Here is a 21831-nt window from a genome sequence, read left to right on the forward strand (position 1 = left end):
TAATGAGACTTTTTCTCCTGGAAGGCACTACATGGTTACTTCAACACATGTAAGCCTTGTCTATTCATAAGTCCACATGTATTAAAACAATTAAAAAGGAATAACGTCTTTGTCTAAAAGCAATTCCATTGATCACTTGTGGATGAATGCAGTGTGCATTAACGCAGTCACACTCTGCAGTACACCTTGCAGTGAAAATGTGCCTGTATGCCTCTGCCCATCAACAAATACCATGATCTGAGATGCTGTTTGGCCAATCTCTCTTTTCTACTGCTGACTCTATCCAGGCTATAACAGGCCAAGATATAACTTTCAAATTCTGGTAATCCTTGAGCAACAGCTTGTCCGGGTGAGCGGAGAAAGAGGGGGGAATGCACTCTCCACTACTTACATCCTATTGGGGTTTATGGGCAGGTGAAGGCTGATTCTGACCTAGTGTGAACAGTCTCACATGGGACTGCATTAAAAATCTTACTAAAAGTCAGATTATAGCACAACTCCTTAAGAACTCTCAAGATGCAAGTATTTGCCACGCCATTTTTTTCGCTTGATATGACTGGCTTTCACTGAAACAGATTTCTTCCTCTTCTAACCCCAGTAGAGCCACAGAGTTTCAATGGAGATATCTTGCATTGTCCTTTGGAAATCATGGAGGAAATGTGTTGGGGATGAGAATACCTATGGAAGTATCTGGAGTACCCTTGTTTTAAGATGAGCCATGCCCCAAGCAGGGAATCCCTCCTGTGTTAAGATCTATTAACATTAGAAGAAACACAGACCAAGTCTAAGAGCTCTTTCTTATGAGATCCTGAAGCAGAATAAAATCATCTCACCTAAGAAGATTGGCTTCCTTGACTTCTGTGTGATACTGGAAAGGATTTCCTATATTCTTTTGTGGTTTAGTACTGAAATGTATTTTAACTCACTTGTGGTTTCACATGGCTTGTCTCTGTCAAAGGCTTTTAGTAACACCTTGGTGCATCACCTTATGGGAAATGCTTAAGGCACAGTGTTCTCAATATAGTCACAGCTAGTCTCTTTCTGTGAATACTATATAAAGACCAAATGTGGTGCCACAGATGGCAAAATTGGATGTGGGATGCCTAATTTGAATAATATTCCTTTTTATTCTATGCTGGTTTCATGGAGGAGGGAAGGAACCTTTTCAGAAGCTTACTTGTCTCCCTTTACACTCACCCTGCTGCCTTGCTAAAGAAAGGCACTGGCAAATTGTTCTTTTTGTCCTCTAAGAGTAAGACAACAACTAAATTAAATAACCTCAATCACTAAAAATTAAAAAATAGCCATAGCAATCAATCTTACTGAAGAATAACTAAGTTTGTGGAATCCCCTTACTGCAGAATTTATAGAACAGACTTCTAATAATCACAGGGAATTATTTAGGTATATTTTATCCTGCTTTAATGAATGGTTTCAGGTTAGACAACGTATTGCTGTAACATGCCTATGAGTAGCAAATCCATTGTCATTCATTCCAGAGGACACCAAAATTCTTCAGAAGTAAACTGAAATTAATGGGCACCTTAATTAAAAAGTCGATTGTCTAGTCAGTCCTCTAAACCGAATCTGTGTTCAGTACAATGGGTGGAATTCTCTACAATTAACCAAAAAACATACAGGAAGTTTATGTTGTCTCCCTAGAGAGAAGCCAGGGCATCAAGCATGCAATGCTACAACACAGGTATTTCGTGAAGTAAACTAGGAACTGCTAGTGTAAGCAGAATTTGCAGCCAAATTATATGAATGGAAGGAACATAACGATACAGGCGTTTTACTTTTCAATGGCTTGGTAACATGGCTTTTGCTCGAGAGGAAGATGGATGGAGCTGGAGGCAAAGCATGCTACTAGCTGGCATATCAGGTGATCTGAGGCAATACAGAGCTATAAAATGATGGGATGTAATTTGCCTTTCCTCATGAACACATCAACATTATTACTATATGCTGCTTCTCCTAGGAGACATATTAAAGGGAGACTTTCAAAATTTTTCACAGTTTCAGAATTTATCTCCTAAATATTACTTTGCTCCTCTGTGAAATATGTCCATTTCAATCTATTCCTTTGGCATTCATCAATGGAGCTCATCAATACCTCAGTATTCTTACTGAGGCTCAGAGTCTCATAGCCACCTCATTTAGGCATGATTTGTACATGATTTCTTGTGGGCCTCTCCTATTTAATTTACATGGACAAAAACTATATCTCTGTTGCTGATTATCTCTACTGAAATTCTGGAGTTTACTGTAAGTAAAATCTGGCTTCTTCTAGAAAGCACAATATATTAAAGAGACTAGGAAAATTAAGTCCTTTTTCTGCTTTCCTCTGTTTATTTCCTGAGTGGTACAAAAGGCATGCACACCTGACTTAACATTTAATGTTGCCAAATAGCATCTCAAAAATGGCATAAAGAGTCATTGGGATAGGTTAGGAGTGGGCAGAAATCCCCCATCCTTAGTGCTAGGAATGAAAAAAATTTAAAGGAAGCTACTTGAATAAATAAGCCGCAAAACCTTCAACTGAAAAACGAAATTCACACTGTTGTTTCTTCAAACAGCAGCAATGAAACATTTATGAAGATTACTGTAATAAAATTAAGGCTACAAAGCAGCATCTCTTGACCTGAGAAATTTGAAGAGAGAAGAGATATCAACACATCAGCATTTCCAGAAGCACAGCAGGTAGCTTAAACAGAAAAAGTATTAAAAACACTTCTCTTAAGAACAAAAGTTACACATACCAGGAGCCAAAGCAGACACATCCACCTCATTATGCATGAACAGTGAGCTCTGAATAAGCCCCACAAACTGACAGCACAGATGACAGACCCTATTTATATAATGGCTTTAATATCAGGGAATCATCTCCATGTAATTTCATCTGTTTTCATATAAAAGAGGTGCATTCTTCACTTATATCACTGGTGGAATTATCATAATTGTTTTTACATTATGATATCTTAAGCAGAGAAGTGTTTGTGCAGTGTCACAAAGAAGAAACTGTAACAGGTAGGGACTTCCATATATCCCTATTAATCAATGTCTCTCTAATTAAAAAAAAATTAAAAATAGAAGTTTTAGCCAAAAACAGATTTGTGGAAATTCAAAAAGATTAAAAGGAGATATTTGTGACCTTTTAGAGTCCTTATGTCCTAGACTATAAGAAAATATACTTGATAGGTGGATTTAGTTTAACATTTTGTAGGTCATAGGCAGTTGCTCTGCCACAGGAAATGATTTTTTTTTCCAAAACCATTCTTCTGACATTTAAAAATGCTTGGCTCGTGTGTCCAGTATTGTGCAAATACAGTTGGTATAGAATATATGAAGATAAGGAAAAATTCTAGCAAAGAAAGAAAACAGTACTTGCTTGTTTGCAACTTCCCATTCCTAAGACTTCTCCCATTGCTTCTTATTTATTGCAGTGCAAATAGAAATGCATTTCCTTTAGCAATTAATCGTGCATTCACCTACTAAAACTTTCATGTCAAGTTTGCTCATTTAGTGTATTTTTTTTTCCTAGTCAACTTTTCCAGTTTGAAATTGGAAAGAAAAAATGTGCATGGATGATTTTTTCTATTAACAATTTCCTCTCCATTCAGTGCAGAGTGAAGGTCCCCGACCTACTCAGGAGCTCATGTGTTATGAAAGGATGCCTGCTTGTCCTCGATGAGTGAGAGAGCAGAATTTAACACCATATGGGGCACCCTTTTCTAGCATGCTGGCTCACTTTTCCACCAATCTGGGTGGCTGTTTCTGCAAGTCACAGTGAATGCAGCTACCTGTACTGTGCTGGAGCCTTCTCCAACAACACTGTCTGCTTACAAACAGGCACATGAGAAGACTCTCAGATGTGAATAAACTGCTACCAGCTAAAGTTGTTTTACCAGGTAAAATCATTTATGAGTTACCACTTAATATGCTTCGGGCCTTGCTGTTTTTGCCTTCTTCTTCTTCACTCATACAAAGCACCTCAGGATATACCAACTCATATGTTCCTTTTATGGAACTAAAACTAAAGAGCATCTTCTTAGAAAAAACATCTCAAAGATGCAAAACTGGGTTTAGGATTAAAATTAGAAATAATATTTTCAATTGCTTTATCAAGTGTTACACTTAATCAATATACTATTCTCTTTATATTTTTAACCTGTATAAGGAAATAAAATCAGTACTTTAAATATCAAGCATGTTAATGGATTTTTAAAATCATACTTACAGAAAAAACAGCAGCCAGAGTCTCAACAGCACCAGTACTTAGCGTAACATAAGGAATTGTTTCATGACTAATCCCAGCTTCACTGAAGATGTTGTTTGTGTAGTACCAGATCTGTATCAGGGAGAATAAAATGAGTTATTAATCATTATGGATTGAACTACAATATATTGGTATTCAATTCAACCACCTAATCTGCCAGAGGCCAGACTTGTTAAACCTCTGAGCGCTCTCAAATGACCAAGGGCCTGACAAGGGACAACAAATGAAGGGAAGGTAAAAATTCCAGGAGGATTAGTCACAAGGCCGCTGTCCTTCTGCTTGCAGAGCCAGGCGGAATTACAAACAGCTTTAACTCGATTTGGCATAATTCACTTTAGGAGTAAATCAAAGAAACTCACTTTAAACTTGAACAAGACGATACAAATAAATTTCACGTGGCTGAGCCACACTGCTTAACCAGCAGGTTTGTGTAGCTTTATGGAATACTTTAATGGCACATAACAACAGAGGAGAACACAGGAAAGAGATTTTGAGAGGCACTGAAGAAGTTGCTTGGTTTTGGATAGAAGGTGTGAGATTTATCTTTAGTTTAACATCACTGCAGTGTGGACATCAGTAGTCAAGCCATTCCCCTAATGTCTCTTTATTATTCACAGAAAGAAAAGATACTTTTAGAATGAGAGTTGCTTGGTGAAAAGTAAAAAGCTGTTTTTAGAATGAAAGAAATCATAGAGTAGAAGTAGCTGTCACTAATGGAGAGAAACACAGGTTGCATAGCTTAGAGGAAGTCAATCATGTTTGGTCAGTAAAACCATATCCAGTGGTGACAATATCCAGGCAGAGAATAGTAGCAATATTCTAAAATAACAAATCTGGTAATCATCAAAGCCCCATTCACATCACAAATAAAGTTTGAAAACCATAGAATATTTATGTTTGACTCAAGGTGACAGCAAAGAACTAGCCAAAGATTTTGGCTGCCAAAAGCATGCAAGAAGGAGAGACTGCCTTGGAGAGAGAAAATATAGTTGATTTACTAGAGAAAATGAAACAACTGATTATCAAAAGAAAATAAAGTTCTAAATCACAGGTAATTTACCACTGACAACAAAACTGAAAGCCAGAGATAACGATGGCACTAAACATAAAAGTAGCAGTGATATTTTTTCCAATATGCTGTCCATGGGACACAACAGGGTTAAACAAAAGGTTTGTCTGATGAATGGGAGTGTTATGATCACATGAGAAAAATCACACTGCCTGCTAGCATATTATGCACATGCTACATCTGTTCATCGGGATACTAACCCAGGAGTTTTGTAAAACAAAAAATAATTCTAAATTCCAAACTAGCCCTTCAGCAAAGCTGCTTGTCCCAGACCAAAGAAGAAAATCCAACTCACCTTACATAAAACCAAAGTAAAATAAAACACTAGGAACTAAAAAGTCACCTTATCACCTTACGGATAAGGAGAAGCTGACTGAAGACTTTCATGCCTACTGCTGACACTTCAGCTCGCACCAGAGCAGTGATGGGAAATAATATCAGCAAACTTCTCTATATGAAGTAATCGGCCTTCATGTAGCACGTGCTAGTGTTAACTGACCATTGGACTGCTGACACAGAGCACAGACTGAAGCAAAACCAAGTTCCCTCTGAAATGTTAATGCCCACTGATAATTTTTTGGGGACCCAGCACGGTGACAACACATTCACTTTGCATATACCTGCACAGTATATAAGGACAACAAGGTAGGATAAAAACTGTGATAAAAAATAATTTTCTCCTTAATTGTACAAGTTACAAGATTGATTTTATGCAATAAAGCTAGAAATCATGTAATTTAGGCATTTCATTATTGATTTCATTATTGATACCATTTTTGTATAAACAGCTGGAACTTCTAAAAATGATAGAGATATTGCAGGTTTTCACACCTTAAAAGAGAGGCGAAAGGCCAAACAGTCATTTAAGCAGTTAACTCCTGAATGCAATTTGCCAAAATATAACAACCAGAGCATAAGTTGTTTTGCAAGTGGTTTTACAGAAGAGTATGACTGACCACTGATAGTAAGATTAAAAAACTGGCAGAGCAAAGACAGGATAAGATTCACTGACTTACTACTCTCTCTAAGAGCACAAAAATAAATTAGGATAAAAATTAACAAAATGGACACATTTCAAAAGTAAAAAGTGAATGGTTTTCAGCTTGTGTACCATCGAACAGGGAAATACATTGGCAAACTTACTAGGCTAAAGATGACTGTTCTACTTTCACTTAAGTTATTTTTCTAACATGCTTTTTGTTAGCTAATGATTTCATTAGCTAACAAAATTAGCTAATGATTAGGCTAAAAGTTTTGGAGTGAAAGAGTTATTGAAAATGGGGCAGAAGGTTCAAAAACTAGATGGGCAACGAGACACAGTGTGGCACACTGCATACTCACCCCTTCCTACCCTACCTGGTGCCAGGTATTCTCCATACCAACTGTGAAGAGCACACCGTGGTACATCTTTTGCATAGTGAAAACATGCATTGCTACACAGATCCATCCCTAGCATAATTTCGTTCCACTTGAAATACAGCCCTCTGCCTAAAGGGGAGACCCTACAGAAGCCTAGGGATCCCACTTTGGGAATGATTCCCTTAAAGTAACATGCAGTCCTTGATATGAAAAAGGCTAAACTTCACCAGCGAAAACTTCACTATAGTTTTGTGTCTTCTTTAGAACTGAGATAAAATGGTAGAAGGTAAAATGAATTTATTATGACTTACATGTATCCAATAAATGTTATCAGATGAAAAGAGACTAATACAAAATAATTTATTTATGTCAATGTAGGTCAGACTGTCTGGTATTTTGTTAGAATTGAAAACATTATTATGATCAGAACTTCACCGTGGTTTCTGTTCCATGTGGAAACCAACAAATGTACTGTTTTTAAGCAAAACAAACTTTTATTTAAAGCAAAAGCCTTAAAAGGAAGCAAGTTTCCCAGATACCAGCAGGATGATTACAGAAGTCTGTCAGTTGCAATTTCCCTGGAGAATGACCTGAGATTCTCGCCTGAAAGAATTCCAACTTTCCCATATGCCCTGTCCAGATGGTAGTTGTGGAAAAGACCAGACTGCCTAACAGGGCACTACAGACAAAGCAAATGATGGGAGTGATGAGTGAGAAGGGGTGTTCACTGCCAGTTAAACCTGGCTGATGCTGGCTCACACCCAGCAGGTTGGTTCAGATGCACTCAGGCAAACTAAGACCCAGGTTCTGCAATATTTGTCACACCTGGGCCTGTCCTCTCATCTTGGAGTTTCGAGTGACTTGAGCAAGATCAGTCAGGAAACCCAAGCAGAAGAGACAAGCTGTTGAAGCCTGTTCTCTTAATTGACTGGTCCAGCTATTTCTCTTGACCTCTCATAATTTGGCTTGTTTTTACTATTAACTATTACTAACAACTATTTCATGTTTAGTGGCATTGTACAGGAGGAGAAACAAAATAACAATAAAAAAGGTAAGACTTGAAATAGCCAACTCAACACACAGGTTTCCTGACAAAGACAGTTTTTCTGAGGCATGTTTTCAGAAAGTGGCCACCCAGTGCCACTTTTAAACAACTCTGGCATCTATTTCAGACTGGACATGTCTCACTATTCTTCCACGCCCCCACTCAAGCTATGAGTGTGGCTTTGTTCTGCCACAGAATACTGGACAATTTCTGTCATCTATTAAGGATCCTCAAAGTCACAAAACTCTTCTATTTCCTCTGAAAATTTAGCTGCTTCATTATTTGAACAGTCTGTTTCTTACTATAAGTGTCATTTTATTTCACTTATTCGTTGATAAGTCTTAAAAAGACTGGATGACAAGGTAATTCTGTTTCTTTTCTCAAAAAAAGTATCCACAATGAGGAATAAAATAGCCTGTCATTAGCTCTGAAATCCTACCATGAGAAGAAAACACCACCTATATATTTGTTATTATAGTTCACCCCACAAAATGAAAAAATCTTCTAATTCTCTTCTAGCATTTTGTAAAAAACTTTTAGACACCAGAGTTCTAATTGCATGAATCTTTTAAATGATCTTGGACAAATTACCTTGTATTTGGAGTATTAAGACTATGAGATATAGCTATATACCTGAGATAAACCTGAAGTGTTTATAGATACAAAAGCACATACAGTCATTAGCCCTGGGGAAAAAAATAGCTGCAGAGCCACAGTGAGAGGTCCTTGCAGCAGTGGTAATATTGCCTTTCATGCATACGAGCAAGTAGCACCTTTGAACTATGACAAAAAACCCTTTCTCTTTGAGGTGCTTCATGAGAACATGCTGCAGCAAGGACAGCTCTGGCTGGAAATAAAGAAACCGTTTTTCACTGTGTAAGTGGTGTAAACACCTGGTGCGGGTTACTCAGGGAGGTTGTGGACTCTTCACCCTTTAACATGTTTAAAATTTAACTGCACAAAGTGTTGAGCCGACACTGAAGTCGCTCCTGCTCCGAGCAAGGGTTTGGACCAGATGAAGGGATCTTCCAAAGTAAACTGTCCTGTGACCCTCTCATAACTGGTAAAATAGGCTCAGACAGATGCAAAAGGAGACTTCTGATATCCATTAGCCTCTGACAATTAATGGTCAGTAGGATTCCCTATTGACTGTTTAATGTCTTTTTCCTCTCTTGCTCCACTTTCCAAGACAGGAACAACGAAGCAACAACGAAATCAAACATGCAATGCAATGCAACCTCTTAAAATCAGTTACAGGAACTTTTGCTGACTTCTATAAGTACAGAATTGAACCAATGAAAGCTGAAATGTCTACTGAAAAGACTATGAATAAACATGGGCCATATCAGACCAGAAACAGAGAATTTGAGTATCAGAAGTGAAAGCTGTGCACTCTTTCTTTGCTGTGCTACCTTTTCATGTATTCCAAGTTAACACAGTATGGCTTCTCTCTCAAAAAAAAAGTCTAAACAATACAAATCCCTGTGGACCTTCCCATGTGCTACGGTCACAGAATCACTACTAGTAAGAAAGAGCCAAGAAATGAAAGTCAGAGGTTGCTGAATAGTATAGTCCAAACCTTGTATTAAAGGAAAGAAGCATCCCAGGAGATGCCATGGCCTGAAGGACACTTACAGCATTTAGCCCACAAAGCTGGTAGCAGCCCATGGTGACGACCACGGTAACGATCTGCCATCGCACAGCGCGGGTTCTCAGGAGCTGAAGTATCGACACTAACTTGGTGTTTCTTTGGACTCGAGACTCTGCCAAAACTTCTTCTATTTCATGAGATACATCATCTTTCCCAAGGAATCTCTGAAATGCTACAAAGAGAGGAATATACTTTAAGCCAGACACTTGGCACTAGGTGCGTTTATAACAGACTTGTTTCTTCGAAATGGAAATCTGTGACACAAACAGGAGACATACATGGGCTACAACCCAATTATTCTTCTGCCAACAATATCATTCTGCTCTGGGCACAATCTAGCTCATCCTTGCTATTGGTCTCGGAAACTGCAATAAAAATATAAATTATTTGTTTCCCTACAAGATCTCTCATATTATTTCATATATAATACAGCCTAAGGTCCAGTGCAGAGTGAAAACCTTGTGTAATTTGAAAAAACATTAATATCAAAGCAGCTCCAAACATTATTTGACTTGGCTACTTTTCCCGCCTAACAATATAGCTGATTTCATTGCTGGAGATAGATTGGACAGAGAAGTAGTAAGATGTAAAAACTTATGAAAGTCTGGTAAACCAAGAAAAGGCAGACCTTTGAAAGAAAGAGCTATTATTCTTCATGTTACTTCTGGTTTTTACTAGCATATAGACAAGAATTCAAGATGTCAAGATGATTAATATTAGAAAGAATTACCCAGAACAGTTCAAGACTTTCTATTTGTCAATGCTGGAGACACAGGAGCAAATTTACATGGCAAATATAAGCAACCAACCAACCCTCATCTCCCCAGAAACATACCATTTAGTATAGCACATCAATGACTTATTGAGATATCCTTCCACTGCGAAAAATAAAAGCTTTCCATCTCACACCTCCTCCTAGGTGTACTACAAACAGATAACTCCTAATAGATGTGGTGTATCTCCACCAGCTTTGTTTTACACATACTGTATATGCTGATATTTTGTCTCAATCTCATCAACATACCCCAGGGGTTGGCTTTTTAAGAGATGGTTAAAACACTCATCATCTCAGAATGACTGCAGAGAAACAATTATGTTACACATACCCCTGCAACAAGGCTTTGCAACCCACTAGGATGCTAACTCTCAAAACAATCCCTTACTCAGCAGGTCACTTAAAATTGTTTTTTTATTAAATGAATAAGTTAATTAAGTTCTCCTAAGAGCCAAATGAATTTTTTTTATCCACAGCTTTGCATAACACTGCATATAAATAAATGATCACATTTTTTAGTAAGTTTATATCCTTTTGGATCATAAAAAGCACTTGGATAGTGAAGAAAGACAAAGAAACTGACTAGTCATGGTTAAAATGTCCAGACTCTATTTAGGTTTTGAAGTTACAAAATTTTAACTTTACCCAGTAGGTGAAAAGGCCAATTAGTGGCATTTCAAAGTTCTGAGGGATAGAAATGAATTGAAATGAACCGGTGGCCACCCTGGATCATCCCTCTCTGCCACTTGGTGAATGCACAACACTGCACATTCTGCCTGGCCCCCAGTCTGGTGGCACAGGGAACTAACTTGTGCTCTGGGCCAAGATTTTCTGAGGCACTTAGCACTTCTAATGCATTTTAATGGGCCCTATGTGACTGCTTAACAAGAAGGATGGGTTTTTTGAGGGATGAACCACCTCTGGGTGTTGAGTCAATTCATAATATTCATATATTGTGATAACCAGTTTCTCTCTGGTGAGAGGAGAGGTCAGAATTTTTAAATCCCTCAGAAACAGCACAAGATTTATCTTTGCACACAGACTGTACAATCAGAAATGAGTTAACAAATTCAGACCTCAGAACCCAGACTTTAAGCTGCAGTTTTGTCCTTATGACACTGCCTGTTTTTTAATAAATAACATGCTAAGCACTCATTAAAATGAGTGTGATGTATTTAAAACAGTGTTAGGAAATGTAAAAACAGAACAATGTGTGTCTATGGTATGATAAAATAAATGTCTTGTACTTAAATTACACTTTCCTTAGTACTATTAGACCACTGATTAAGAAAAATTCAAGTAAAGATGAAAGCAACCAGACATATATACTTCTTTGAAAAGATTCTCTCAGATTTTTAAGCATCTGGTTTATCAGTGTAAATTAGGTCAGTGCACAAATTTCTTTATTTTTCCCGTCCTTGGAATTTTCAGCATTACTTTAGGGCACACAAGTCAAAAATATAGGTGCAGTCAAGTAAAAAGAAAGCAATCTGTCTTTTCTGCACAGCTTGCTGTATTTCTAGAGAGACCAGGAAGCAAAAAACTGCAATTTCCAAAATTACCAAGTAGAAGCAGGAAAAAGATAGACACCTGATTTCTTTTTCTTCCCTCTGTGGCATTAAGTCAAGAGATGTAAATGCCACTGGGCAACTTTGATGGATACTTAAAATTCACAGAATCACAGAACATGACAAGTTGGAAGGGACCACAAGGATCATTGAGTCCAACTCCTGGCCTGGCTCCAGGACCATTCCCAAGAGTCACACCATGTGCTTGAGAGTATCATCCAAAAAATTCTTGAACTCTGTCAGGCTTGGTGCTGAGACCACTGCCCTGGGGAGCCTGTTCCAGTGCCCAGCTGTCCTCTGGGTGAAGAACCTTTTTCTAATATCTACCTAAACCTCCCTGACACAACTTCAGGCCATTCCCTTGGATCCTGTCACTGATCACCACAGAGAAGAGATCAGTGCCTGCCCCTCCTCTTACCCTCACTAGGAAATTGTAGACCACAATGAGGTCTTCCCTCAGTTTCCTCTTCTGTGAGAGACAGTATTGAAAGCTTTGCTGAAATTACCAACAAGTCAAGAAATGCTAAGAAAATGCTATGCTATACATACATAGTTTTGAGTAGATGGCACTCAATCTTCTTGGAAAACATTTTCCTGCTATATCTTTAATTTTCTTCCATTACCAGTTTTTCAGTACCATAAGAATCTCAATTTTATACATAATTAATGTGGAAATAAATTCTGCATTAGCAGAGAGATGGGAAAACTCAAAGGTCTATCAATGTATGATGTTCAGTTTATTAATTTTACATTCTAAACCCCTGCATTGCTGTCACCGAGAAGCACAGCAGTCGTTCCTCTCCTTGCTGCAATGACTCATTTCCCTCCATGACTGTCTGTTTCTCTCTATAGGGAAGTCTTATTTTCATGTAGCACTTAAAGCCATCTAAGGAGTTGCAGTTCTAGCAACTTTTAAACCTTTCCCAGATTTCTATTTAATTCCCTTTGATCAGAAGGTCCTAGATGCTCAGCTTTCGAATCTTGGGATGCTGTCTTTATAAAGAGCAAAACAAGTGGATGGTTCCAGTCAAGGGAGGAAAGGATCTAGGAAACCCTTCCATTTACACCACTAGTTTTTCTTCTTCTTGGCTAAGTGAAGGTGAACCATTTGAAAGCGGTTCAAAGATCTGAACAAAATCAGTCAGTACCATCTTTAAAACCAATCAGTCCTTTAAATTAACTGAAGATGGACACTCAAGAACTCAACTTCATGGAGAATGTTTTTTCCACTGCAGCACTCCAAGGACTGTGCAAAAAAGCAGTTGTTATCCTACAGACAGAATTAGCATGTAAACTTTGAGAAGAAATTTTAGTGGATCAAAATGCTACTGCATAGTTTACAGAATAGAACCAGCCTCAGGCAAGAGGAGGTAGAAAAAGAGAGAAGTGGTCACAGGTAGTTTAGGCTTATGTCTTTAAAAACAAACAAACAAAAATAATAGAAATAAGCTGCATGAGTATTATTGTCATCTGTTTCCCATGGATGCATTCACTTTCACTTCCCTGATGATTAAGTATATTAAACACAGTGTCACACTGTTATAAAGCTGGCTGCTGTTCTGAGCAGCAGTAGACATATGGAGCACCTTGCAAAAATTCACCCAACCTCAATGCTTTTGAATTGACTGTAGAAATTTCCCTGTCATAACTCCATGTCAACACAAAAATAATTGATAAAATGAAAAAATCTAGTTATTTTCATATATGACTAATTTTATTAGAGTACTGGATAGCCAGAAGAATAATTTAGATGTATCTTGCTAGGAGAGATTTAAATGTAATAACGCTATTTAAATCTAGCAAAATATTGATTATCTACTAGCATGTAGCATAGCAAAATTTAAGATTAAATCTCAGTAAATATAACTGCAAGCAAAAAACTTTAGGCTTTTCCCATGTGTCACCTCCTTCCTCTTCTAAGAAAAGAACACACATATCTTCTGTGAGTTATCATCCAGTTAAGGATTACATCTTTACCTTTTTTGTATGTCTGGTTTCACAGACTATCAATAGGCCTGTTCAGGTTCACCTGAAACTAGCTAAGATGTACAGGTAAAACAAACTATCCACATGCCACCCTAAAATAACACAAGAGTTGGTAAGCAGAGTTGTATTAAAGTCCAGTGAACCTAATAACCTTTGTAAAAGAGAGGAATTTTAAGAAAAGTTTAGAAACAAATCAGACACACCACAATCACTCCAGCTTTTGGCAGTCAGCAACCATCTGAGATGGAGCCTATACAATAAGCCAGCAAATGTAGGAGTCACGGCTGTCTCTTCCTTTCCAATAAGAATAGTTTATAATGCCTACAGACATACAAAACGCACAGATAAACAAAAATAAATCACATGTCCTTGTCGTCAGTCACAAACAGTTCATTTTAATCACTGGATTTGCAGTAACTTGTTCCTGGTGTGATTTTGGTTTTAATATCGCTCCTGTCCATGTCCCATGAGGGGCTTTGTAAAAAATTAGCTACCGGCTTTCTTAAATCAGGAATGGCCTTGCTCTCTTATTACATGAGAAGGTATCAACTCCAATCCATCTTTCTAAGAATTTAAATCTACACTTCTTGTTATACCTATTGTAATGCTTCTTTCATAACCACAGGATTTATAACATATGACTGAACATACTAGATGAACAGATTTTGCATGTCACCAACAGATGTTACCATGACATTTTATCTAAGTTATTTGACATAACAATATTCTTGTTCTCTAGCAAGCTGGGATGTCAGCTGAATTTGATTTTTGATTGACAAGACCTGCTCCTGTAGCTGCACAGAAAATGTAGGTTTCCTCCTTGTAACAATATACTTCAAAAGAGATGCCTGGGCTCTCCACTTGAAAGTGTTTATAACAAATGTTGTTAGTCATAAAAAGTGTTCCATTTTATCACATGACTACTACTGATTTTATTTATATTACATTGTGACAGTCACAGGTCAGGGGTGCACTTGCCATGCAACTAAAAGGCAGCTACTAGAGCTCAGATGGGAAATTACTGATGTAATTATAGCAGTAAGTTTTTCCTTTTCTTCCTGTTTCTATCCCTGTTATTCTTCATTCCCACAGCCTCCTTCTAAAGCCCTTCTCTTCAAGCACTTAAATACCCATTTTTTCTTTGCTGTCCGGTCAGCATTTTGAAGAAGAATCACACCAGTTAAATGCTAGGCATTTGCCTCTCTTCTGTTCTTACCGAGTGAGGGGAATAGTAGTTATGAGACCTGGGAGTAGAGCTGGGATGCTTCTACCCTCTCTCCTTTACCAGACTTTTAGCTTCTTGAGCAAAGCAGGTTTATAGATTATGCGTTGCTCCAGTCAACTTTTCTCTTCCCACAACACATAAATCAGTTCTCCCACATTCAGCAGTAAGACAGAAATATGAGGGAGAGTTCAGCTCCTTTTGGTCTCAGGGGTTCAGATAAAGGATGATGACCTCTAGGAAGATGAGCCAAGCTCAGCTGTTAACGCTGCTTTTGGCAGCAGACAACCACATTGGCTCAGCTGCCCACAGCATGCACATGATGCCTCCTGCTCTAACTGCACCTCTTCATTTTTTTTCATTGCTTACACAACACATTTTGGTCCTTCTCCTCCTTCCAGTCTGTTATTTTCCCCTTAAAGACATCTGCCAGAAAAGACCACTTGTATTTTGGTAGTTATAGTCTGGCTATTTCCTGAGATTGAGAAGAAAAAGGGGAGGATCAAAGCAGGAGCAAAACTTTGTGGAAACTCAATGACCCACATTATCCCACTGGATGTTATTGCTCTAAAACAATTAGGAAAATTAATGTTGTCAGCTCCATTTTAGGAGCTTTGACATAGATGCACATTTTAGAGTATTTCATAAAGACTAATGTAGTCATCTGCATTAGATACAGTAGACCTTTTACAAATATCAGTTTTACATTTCTCTAACAAGGTATAATCCACAGTGAAAAATACATTTGCATGAACAGCCTTGATCCATTAGGGGAAAGAAAGGGGATTTAGTTAGAAGAAAGAGTTGCATATTTCCGATATTAATATGCAGATTTAAGCTAAGAGGCAAATAATTCAAGAGCATTACTGTAGTCATCATTAAAATGGAGAATACTGCTTTGTCATTATATGACTTACAAGCAGAAGGGCATTTTAATAACTCATATCTCCTCTAGTCTCTCTTAATACTTAGACTTTTCCTCCCTCATTTCTGCTGGTAATGCAAACATCCAAATGATTTGTCTTGATTGTTGATTCACTCTCCTATTTTGTGAATTCTGCTGTAGACTACACTCAAAATGAGTTTCACTTTGTACTACAACATATCTCAGTATTGATTTTTTTATTCTAGAATTAATCAAGTCCAAAAGCTTCTATTGACAAGCAGTTACTTTGAAAAGGTTTTTTGTATCAGTCTTCTCTTTTTTCTCAGAGTATCTAAATTTGTAGTCTTTAAGGTGGCTTATGAAAGCCATCTTGTCCTAATCAGCAAGCCAACTACTAAAGCTCATTTCCATTCAACTACCAAATACAGCATGGGTTACTGCTCTCCTACTGCCTCCTACTCCAAAACTTACCTCCAATACCTCTGTATTATCTTTTAAGTTATTTTTAGAACACATATGCTGAAAACATCCCAGACTGCAGTTGGCCCATTAAGAGCAACAGTAAATGGTGTGAATTTCAAGGCAAGTGGTGTTATTTTACTGCCATTTTTTTACAACTTTTAAACTCTACCTATGAGAGGCCCAGTTTCATTGTCAGTGCTGAGATTTCCAGGTACTGTAGCAGGAGTTGCAATAGTTCCTCATAGCAAGTGTGACATTATGCAATAGCATTGCAGACGCAGACTCTTTGCCATCCTTAGCTCTGAAAATACATCTACAATCTTATCAGGCAGAAATCAACCAGTTTAAACTTGGCACCCAAAGGCATTTCTTCCCAGCCCAGCCATGGTGCTACAGAAGTTACTTACCAAACAGCCAGCCCCACTCTTGGTCCTGCATCCCTGCTGGGCACTCTGACCACAGCTGGCAGGCTGGCACTTTCCTTCATGGTCCCCAGAAAAGCTGTTCTCTGTCTCCTCAAATCTCTACTAACTCTAAAGAACTGTCCCCAAAGCCTTGTTGCTTTTGTGCTATTTTTAAAAGCACTGAACTATATCTCCAAATGTCTGAGGCTCCAACACTCACTGAGTTCTTCATTCTACATCAAACTGAAACAATGTGGAAGTCTCTTCATTAGTGCATCATTTCTTTTTCAGAGCACTCATCAGAACAAAAAAGGCCAGTTTTTAATTTCATAAGAGAAGAGACAGGATAGAGTTGCATTAATTTCATGCTAAAAGATTATTAAATTTATGTTTCAGGTGTTGATTCACACTTTGCAAGTAATTTTGCAAGCAACTAGTTTATGACTGAAAATGTTAAGGGTTACATTCAAATGAAGTTTTTAGGAATAATTTGTAAAACAGTTATGTTTGATATTTTGGTGTTATAATCAGACTCTGTCCTTCTTTGTACATTCCTGTTTTTAATGTGTCCCTATAATAAGCAAGAACAAATTTTCAATACTCTCTCAGCTGTGTTGGGACCATAGTAAATTTACTGAGGCAGAGAACACAGCAGCTGTGATCACACAAGCAAATTGTTTTATACCCAGAACCTAAAGTAAGAACAAAATATTCTGGTCTGTGTCTGTGAAACTGAAGTAATATGGAAGCACTGGAAATTTTCAGCTAAACAGGTGTATGAGGTTTTTATTAGATCTACGAAGGTTACTGAGTTACAGAAGCACAACGTCAAACACAGAGACTACTTGGAAAAAAAAGTAGGAACAGAATCTGTGTTTTTATTAATCAAACTGCAAAGACTGTAGATAAGGGAGAGTCACGACAACCGAAACCACCTTTCACTCCCAAATGAACCCTGCATGCGGTGGCTGACGCACAACAGCAGGATGATTTGGTTAGGTCTGTATCACCACATATAATGCTATATAGGTTAGTTTGTTGGAGAATTTAATTTATAAAAATTTCAAAGCAACAGTTATATTTACACATACAGAGACAAACAAAAAAGGAGAGAAAAAGTATTACCAAGAGAATCTCTCCTATTAGAATATTCTGCTTTTAGTGTGATATCAGAATCAGATATGTCCAGCCTGCACTCCTTCAACAAACAGCCTTTGCTGAAAGAAAGTAACGTCATACCTTTTTCTGCCTCACTTGTGCTATGCTTTTCAAGTAGGAGATAACGAGGACTTTCAGGAAGAAAAGGTAGAATCACAACTTGTATCAATGAAGGAACAGCAATTGCTCCAAATAAGTAAGGCCACCGAGATTCCTGCAAACAGATACAAACATAAGTCAGTATAGTCATATACACCTTCATGTGGTCTCTTTGTCTAAACTCTCCCATAGTGATACTAGGAAGAAAAATAGCTTCGATGGGAAACACTGCAATTTTTCATCATTCAACATATCAGTGATCAGAGTGATGTGTTCTTCCTGAGCTTGAACACTGGTTCAAGCTGGAAGCGGTTTGAACACCTCCCCCTCAGATCATCTTACTCAAGGGCCAAGGAAGGCAGAATTCAAACCATCAACTGAATAAGAATGAAAAGAGAGACACAGGAAAGCTGTAAAAAAACCCAGCAATATATAGGATATTTTCCTTTCCTTCAGCATCAACAATTATACAGGTAAAAATGTTATATATACTCAGGTATATATTCTGCAAGTCATCCACACACACAATAGTATCAACCATTAGCTTTAAAGAAACCCTATGAAACTATTTTCATGTAGTTACATATACCTTCACATTGTCTGTTTCTCTAAACTAGTTGATCTAAAATGTTGATAACACTTGAGCTAAGCTGCAGTTTAGCACAGTTTTGTGGTCCAAAAGGCAGGCAGTGACTTTTCAGCATTTCACAACTTCTGGGAACAAACCAAGGTGGTCTCAGGTCTCACCACAAACATCTCCTTGATGAAACACAACATTTGCCTTGCAGGTACAACTGACACATAGCTGGGTGGTTCAGAAAAGAAGATACACACAGTTCAATATGATAAGAGCAAAAGACAGCTAAGCTATAAAATATAACAAGAAAAACAATATCTGGCTAGCTGTTGTGAGGTGATATTTATGAATGCTTTCTCTTGCAGCCAATGATTCCATCTCTTAGGCTGGCTTCCATGCTAATTTAAGAATAAAAAACAGGTTTCATCTATTCTTCTGCCCAAAATCACAGGACCTTAAAGAAGTAATTTGGTTTTAGAGTAGTATAACTAAGAATAGCACATTGTACTGTTTCCCACTCTGAATTAGCTAACCTACCCCAGATATTTATGTGAAACACTGATAGTCCTTTTCCAAAGTCCATGAAACAGAAAGTATTTTTTCTATTGACTTGCAAATAACCTGCTGGAAGTCTCCAGCAAGGACCTGAAACACCAGAGGCATCTGCAGCACCCCCACCAATGAAAAGCACTGATGAACACTCTCCGGCAAGTCCCCCATGTAGAAGTCAGGCATTTTAACCTGCCAGAGCCCCACTGCTGTGCAGATATAGACCACAAGGTGCTGCATTATCCAATACTATTGATGTGAATCTACTTGACTGCTAGCAGATTTCAGATACAACTTGACTTTGATAATTTTCTTTTATACAAAGTTTTTTTTTAAACAAAGTTTTTAGCATCCTCAAATGCATTCTTAAAACCAGCTATAGAGGGTGACTTGACCCAAGCTTTTTCAGGAATAGGCTGGAAAAGACAGCAGAGAGCTCATCTGGTTCTTTGGGCTTACTCTCAAGACAGGATTCATTCAAGCACTTAAGGAGCAGGGTGTCAGCGGTATTATTTTCTTCTACAGAGAGGCCCTTGATCTATCCATGTTCTTCAGACATCTTCTGTTCTAACTGAATGCCAACATGAAATTTTTTTGTCATTTTCTCCAAGTTCAGCATTCATCTATTCAATTCAATGCTTTCTAATCTGAGACTTAATTGAAAAGCCTGATGAGACTTCAGTGGGTCTACTGTTCAGGCATCATGTCTAGCACATTTTCAAAACCTTGGCTAGTTCAAAGGCAGACTGCACTGCATCCTGGCTGACTGAGCTCCAAGAGGCACCTTTGGATCCTGTCCCTCCATCAGAATGAATCTGTCCATTCAGAGCCTGTATTTCCCTAAACAGAGCTGGATACATTTTATTTCAATATAATTTTCAAAGTCAAATTAAAGGTCAAAAGGCCCCAAACTATTTTCTGTTGACAGTTTTTATTTTACACTCTCCCGGTTCAGCAATGCCTAAAACAGCATGTAGTGCATAGTATGAGATGTAATCCATGCCCAAACCTGAAATGGGGCCCAAGATAACTGAATAACTTCTGGGAAGAATATGTGGGGTATCTCCTAATCAAAAACTTTTCACTTGCCCTTTAAGTGATGGAGGTGTTTTTTTAAAAAAATCTCCTGGGATGGGAAAACAACTTGAGAAAGGTTGTTTTGCAAACAGTTTAAAGCTTGAGGTAATCAGTTATCCTAAGAGCCTCTATTACTGTGGAGACTTCAAGACACTCTTAATTCCTTTTTTCATCTTTTTCCAATGCAGTTGAGTGGAGAACTTTACCTAATACAGGTGAACACTGTTTATAAACAAATAAGCTTGTATCTTATTTTAAAAACTAGGAAACTAAACTAAAGTTAAAACTTTAAGAATGGTCAATAATCACATAAACAAAGTGGGTACTGGTTTGTAAAGAATAACTGAGGAAAACAGGCAGTATAACTCATCAGCTTTGTTCCATGTCTGCCTGGAATAATTTCCCGTAATATAAACACATTTGTTATGTACTGTACAAGAATTTTTGACAATACTTCTAGACAAAAATCTTACTCTTGATCAGCACATCATATTTTCTGTAGGTTTTTTTTCCACAATGTCAAGAATATTTCTTAAGGGAAAAAGGAAAAAGTATTCTTTGTATACTCTTATTATTAGCATTCTGCCAACCCACGGAGACTTCCTTGGAATAACCTTAAACTTCTTTTAAAGTCTCCCGTAGTGTATGGTTTATCAGTTGGTCACATTCTCTCAAAAACTCTTCTGAAAACATTATTTTGAAAAAGTTATGAACAACACTCTGAATTTACCCTTCACAATAAATACCAGTATAATGAAAAGCCGTTTATTTTCACCACATAAGGCACCAAGCTTCCTTTATTTCCTCTATGAATGATTTCTGTTTTACTTTTTATCATGCTAACTTCTAAAACCTTAAGGTAAACACTCATAAATACGCTCCCATTTGCCATTGCAGGCATGAGTTCATCAGTAAGTCACTGAAGTCAAGGAAAATTTCTCCATCCATTTCAAAATTCAGGTGATGCCTATTCAGTGCTATGGAACTGTGTTCTATTTGCTTTTTTCTTAATTTACATTATCCAAGTTCAAATTCTTCATTCCACTACAGAAAAGAAATAGTAGAACTAAAATAAATTTAAAAGCTTAATTAAAAATTGCTGAAAATCAGGCTGAATCAGACCCTATAAAGAGAACAAAAAGAAGCAGGGAGGAGGGTTTCATAACCTCTTTAGAAAGGCTAGGACAGGACGTAAACTGGGACAATGCCCGGAAGCAGTAATAAGACAAGCAAAAGACAGTGCAGGTGTGACTTAGAAGACACATTAACACTTTGCCTCAGTTGTCAGCAGTAAGAAGAAGAAGCACACAGGCACTGCTGAGAGAAATGAAAACAACTACATCCCATTTTATCTCAGGAAAAAACTTAAAAGAGCATTAAACATTTTAATTACAGGAGATCTGATTTATCACCTGCTCAGAATTGGTACAAATAACATGTCAAGATGGTAAAATTTTAATTTTAAACTGTCACATTATGGATATTTACTTAGGCTGGAGCATGAAAACCCTGGCTTTGATGTATTAACAGAAGACAGTTAAATAGTAGAGCAAGTTTGACAACCATAGACTCATTCAAAGTTTGACATAATAAAGTGCAAACCTGCAGATATAGAATGTTGGTGGGGAGTGGAGTAGATTAAGCATGGCATGGATTTATCAACTGGAA

The 21831-nt window shown here is 37.6% G+C and overlaps 1 protein-coding gene across 2 annotated transcripts in view; it reads right to left on the reverse strand.

Annotated features, from left to right (window-relative positions):
• Positions 1-21831, reverse strand: part of SLC2A9 (solute carrier family 2 member 9) — an 80517-nt gene that overhangs the window by 32353 nt on the left and 26333 nt on the right. For both annotated transcript variants that reach the window (XM_027686617.1, XM_027686616.1), the window contains exons 6-8: positions 17943-18075; positions 9385-9572; positions 4238-4348 (exon numbers count right to left, since the gene is read on the reverse strand). In XM_027686617.1, the coding sequence (XP_027542418.1) occupies positions 4238-4348; positions 9385-9572; positions 17943-18075 (432 nt within the window). The remainder of the gene's footprint in view (positions 1-4237; positions 4349-9384; positions 9573-17942; positions 18076-21831) is intronic.

The sequence above is a fragment of the Neopelma chrysocephalum genome, unplaced genomic scaffold, assembly GCF_003984885.1.
Source record: "Neopelma chrysocephalum unplaced genomic scaffold, ASM398488v2 Primary Assembly neopelma1_71, whole genome shotgun sequence".
NCBI classification, from domain to species: domain Eukaryota; kingdom Metazoa; phylum Chordata; class Aves; order Passeriformes; family Pipridae; genus Neopelma; species Neopelma chrysocephalum.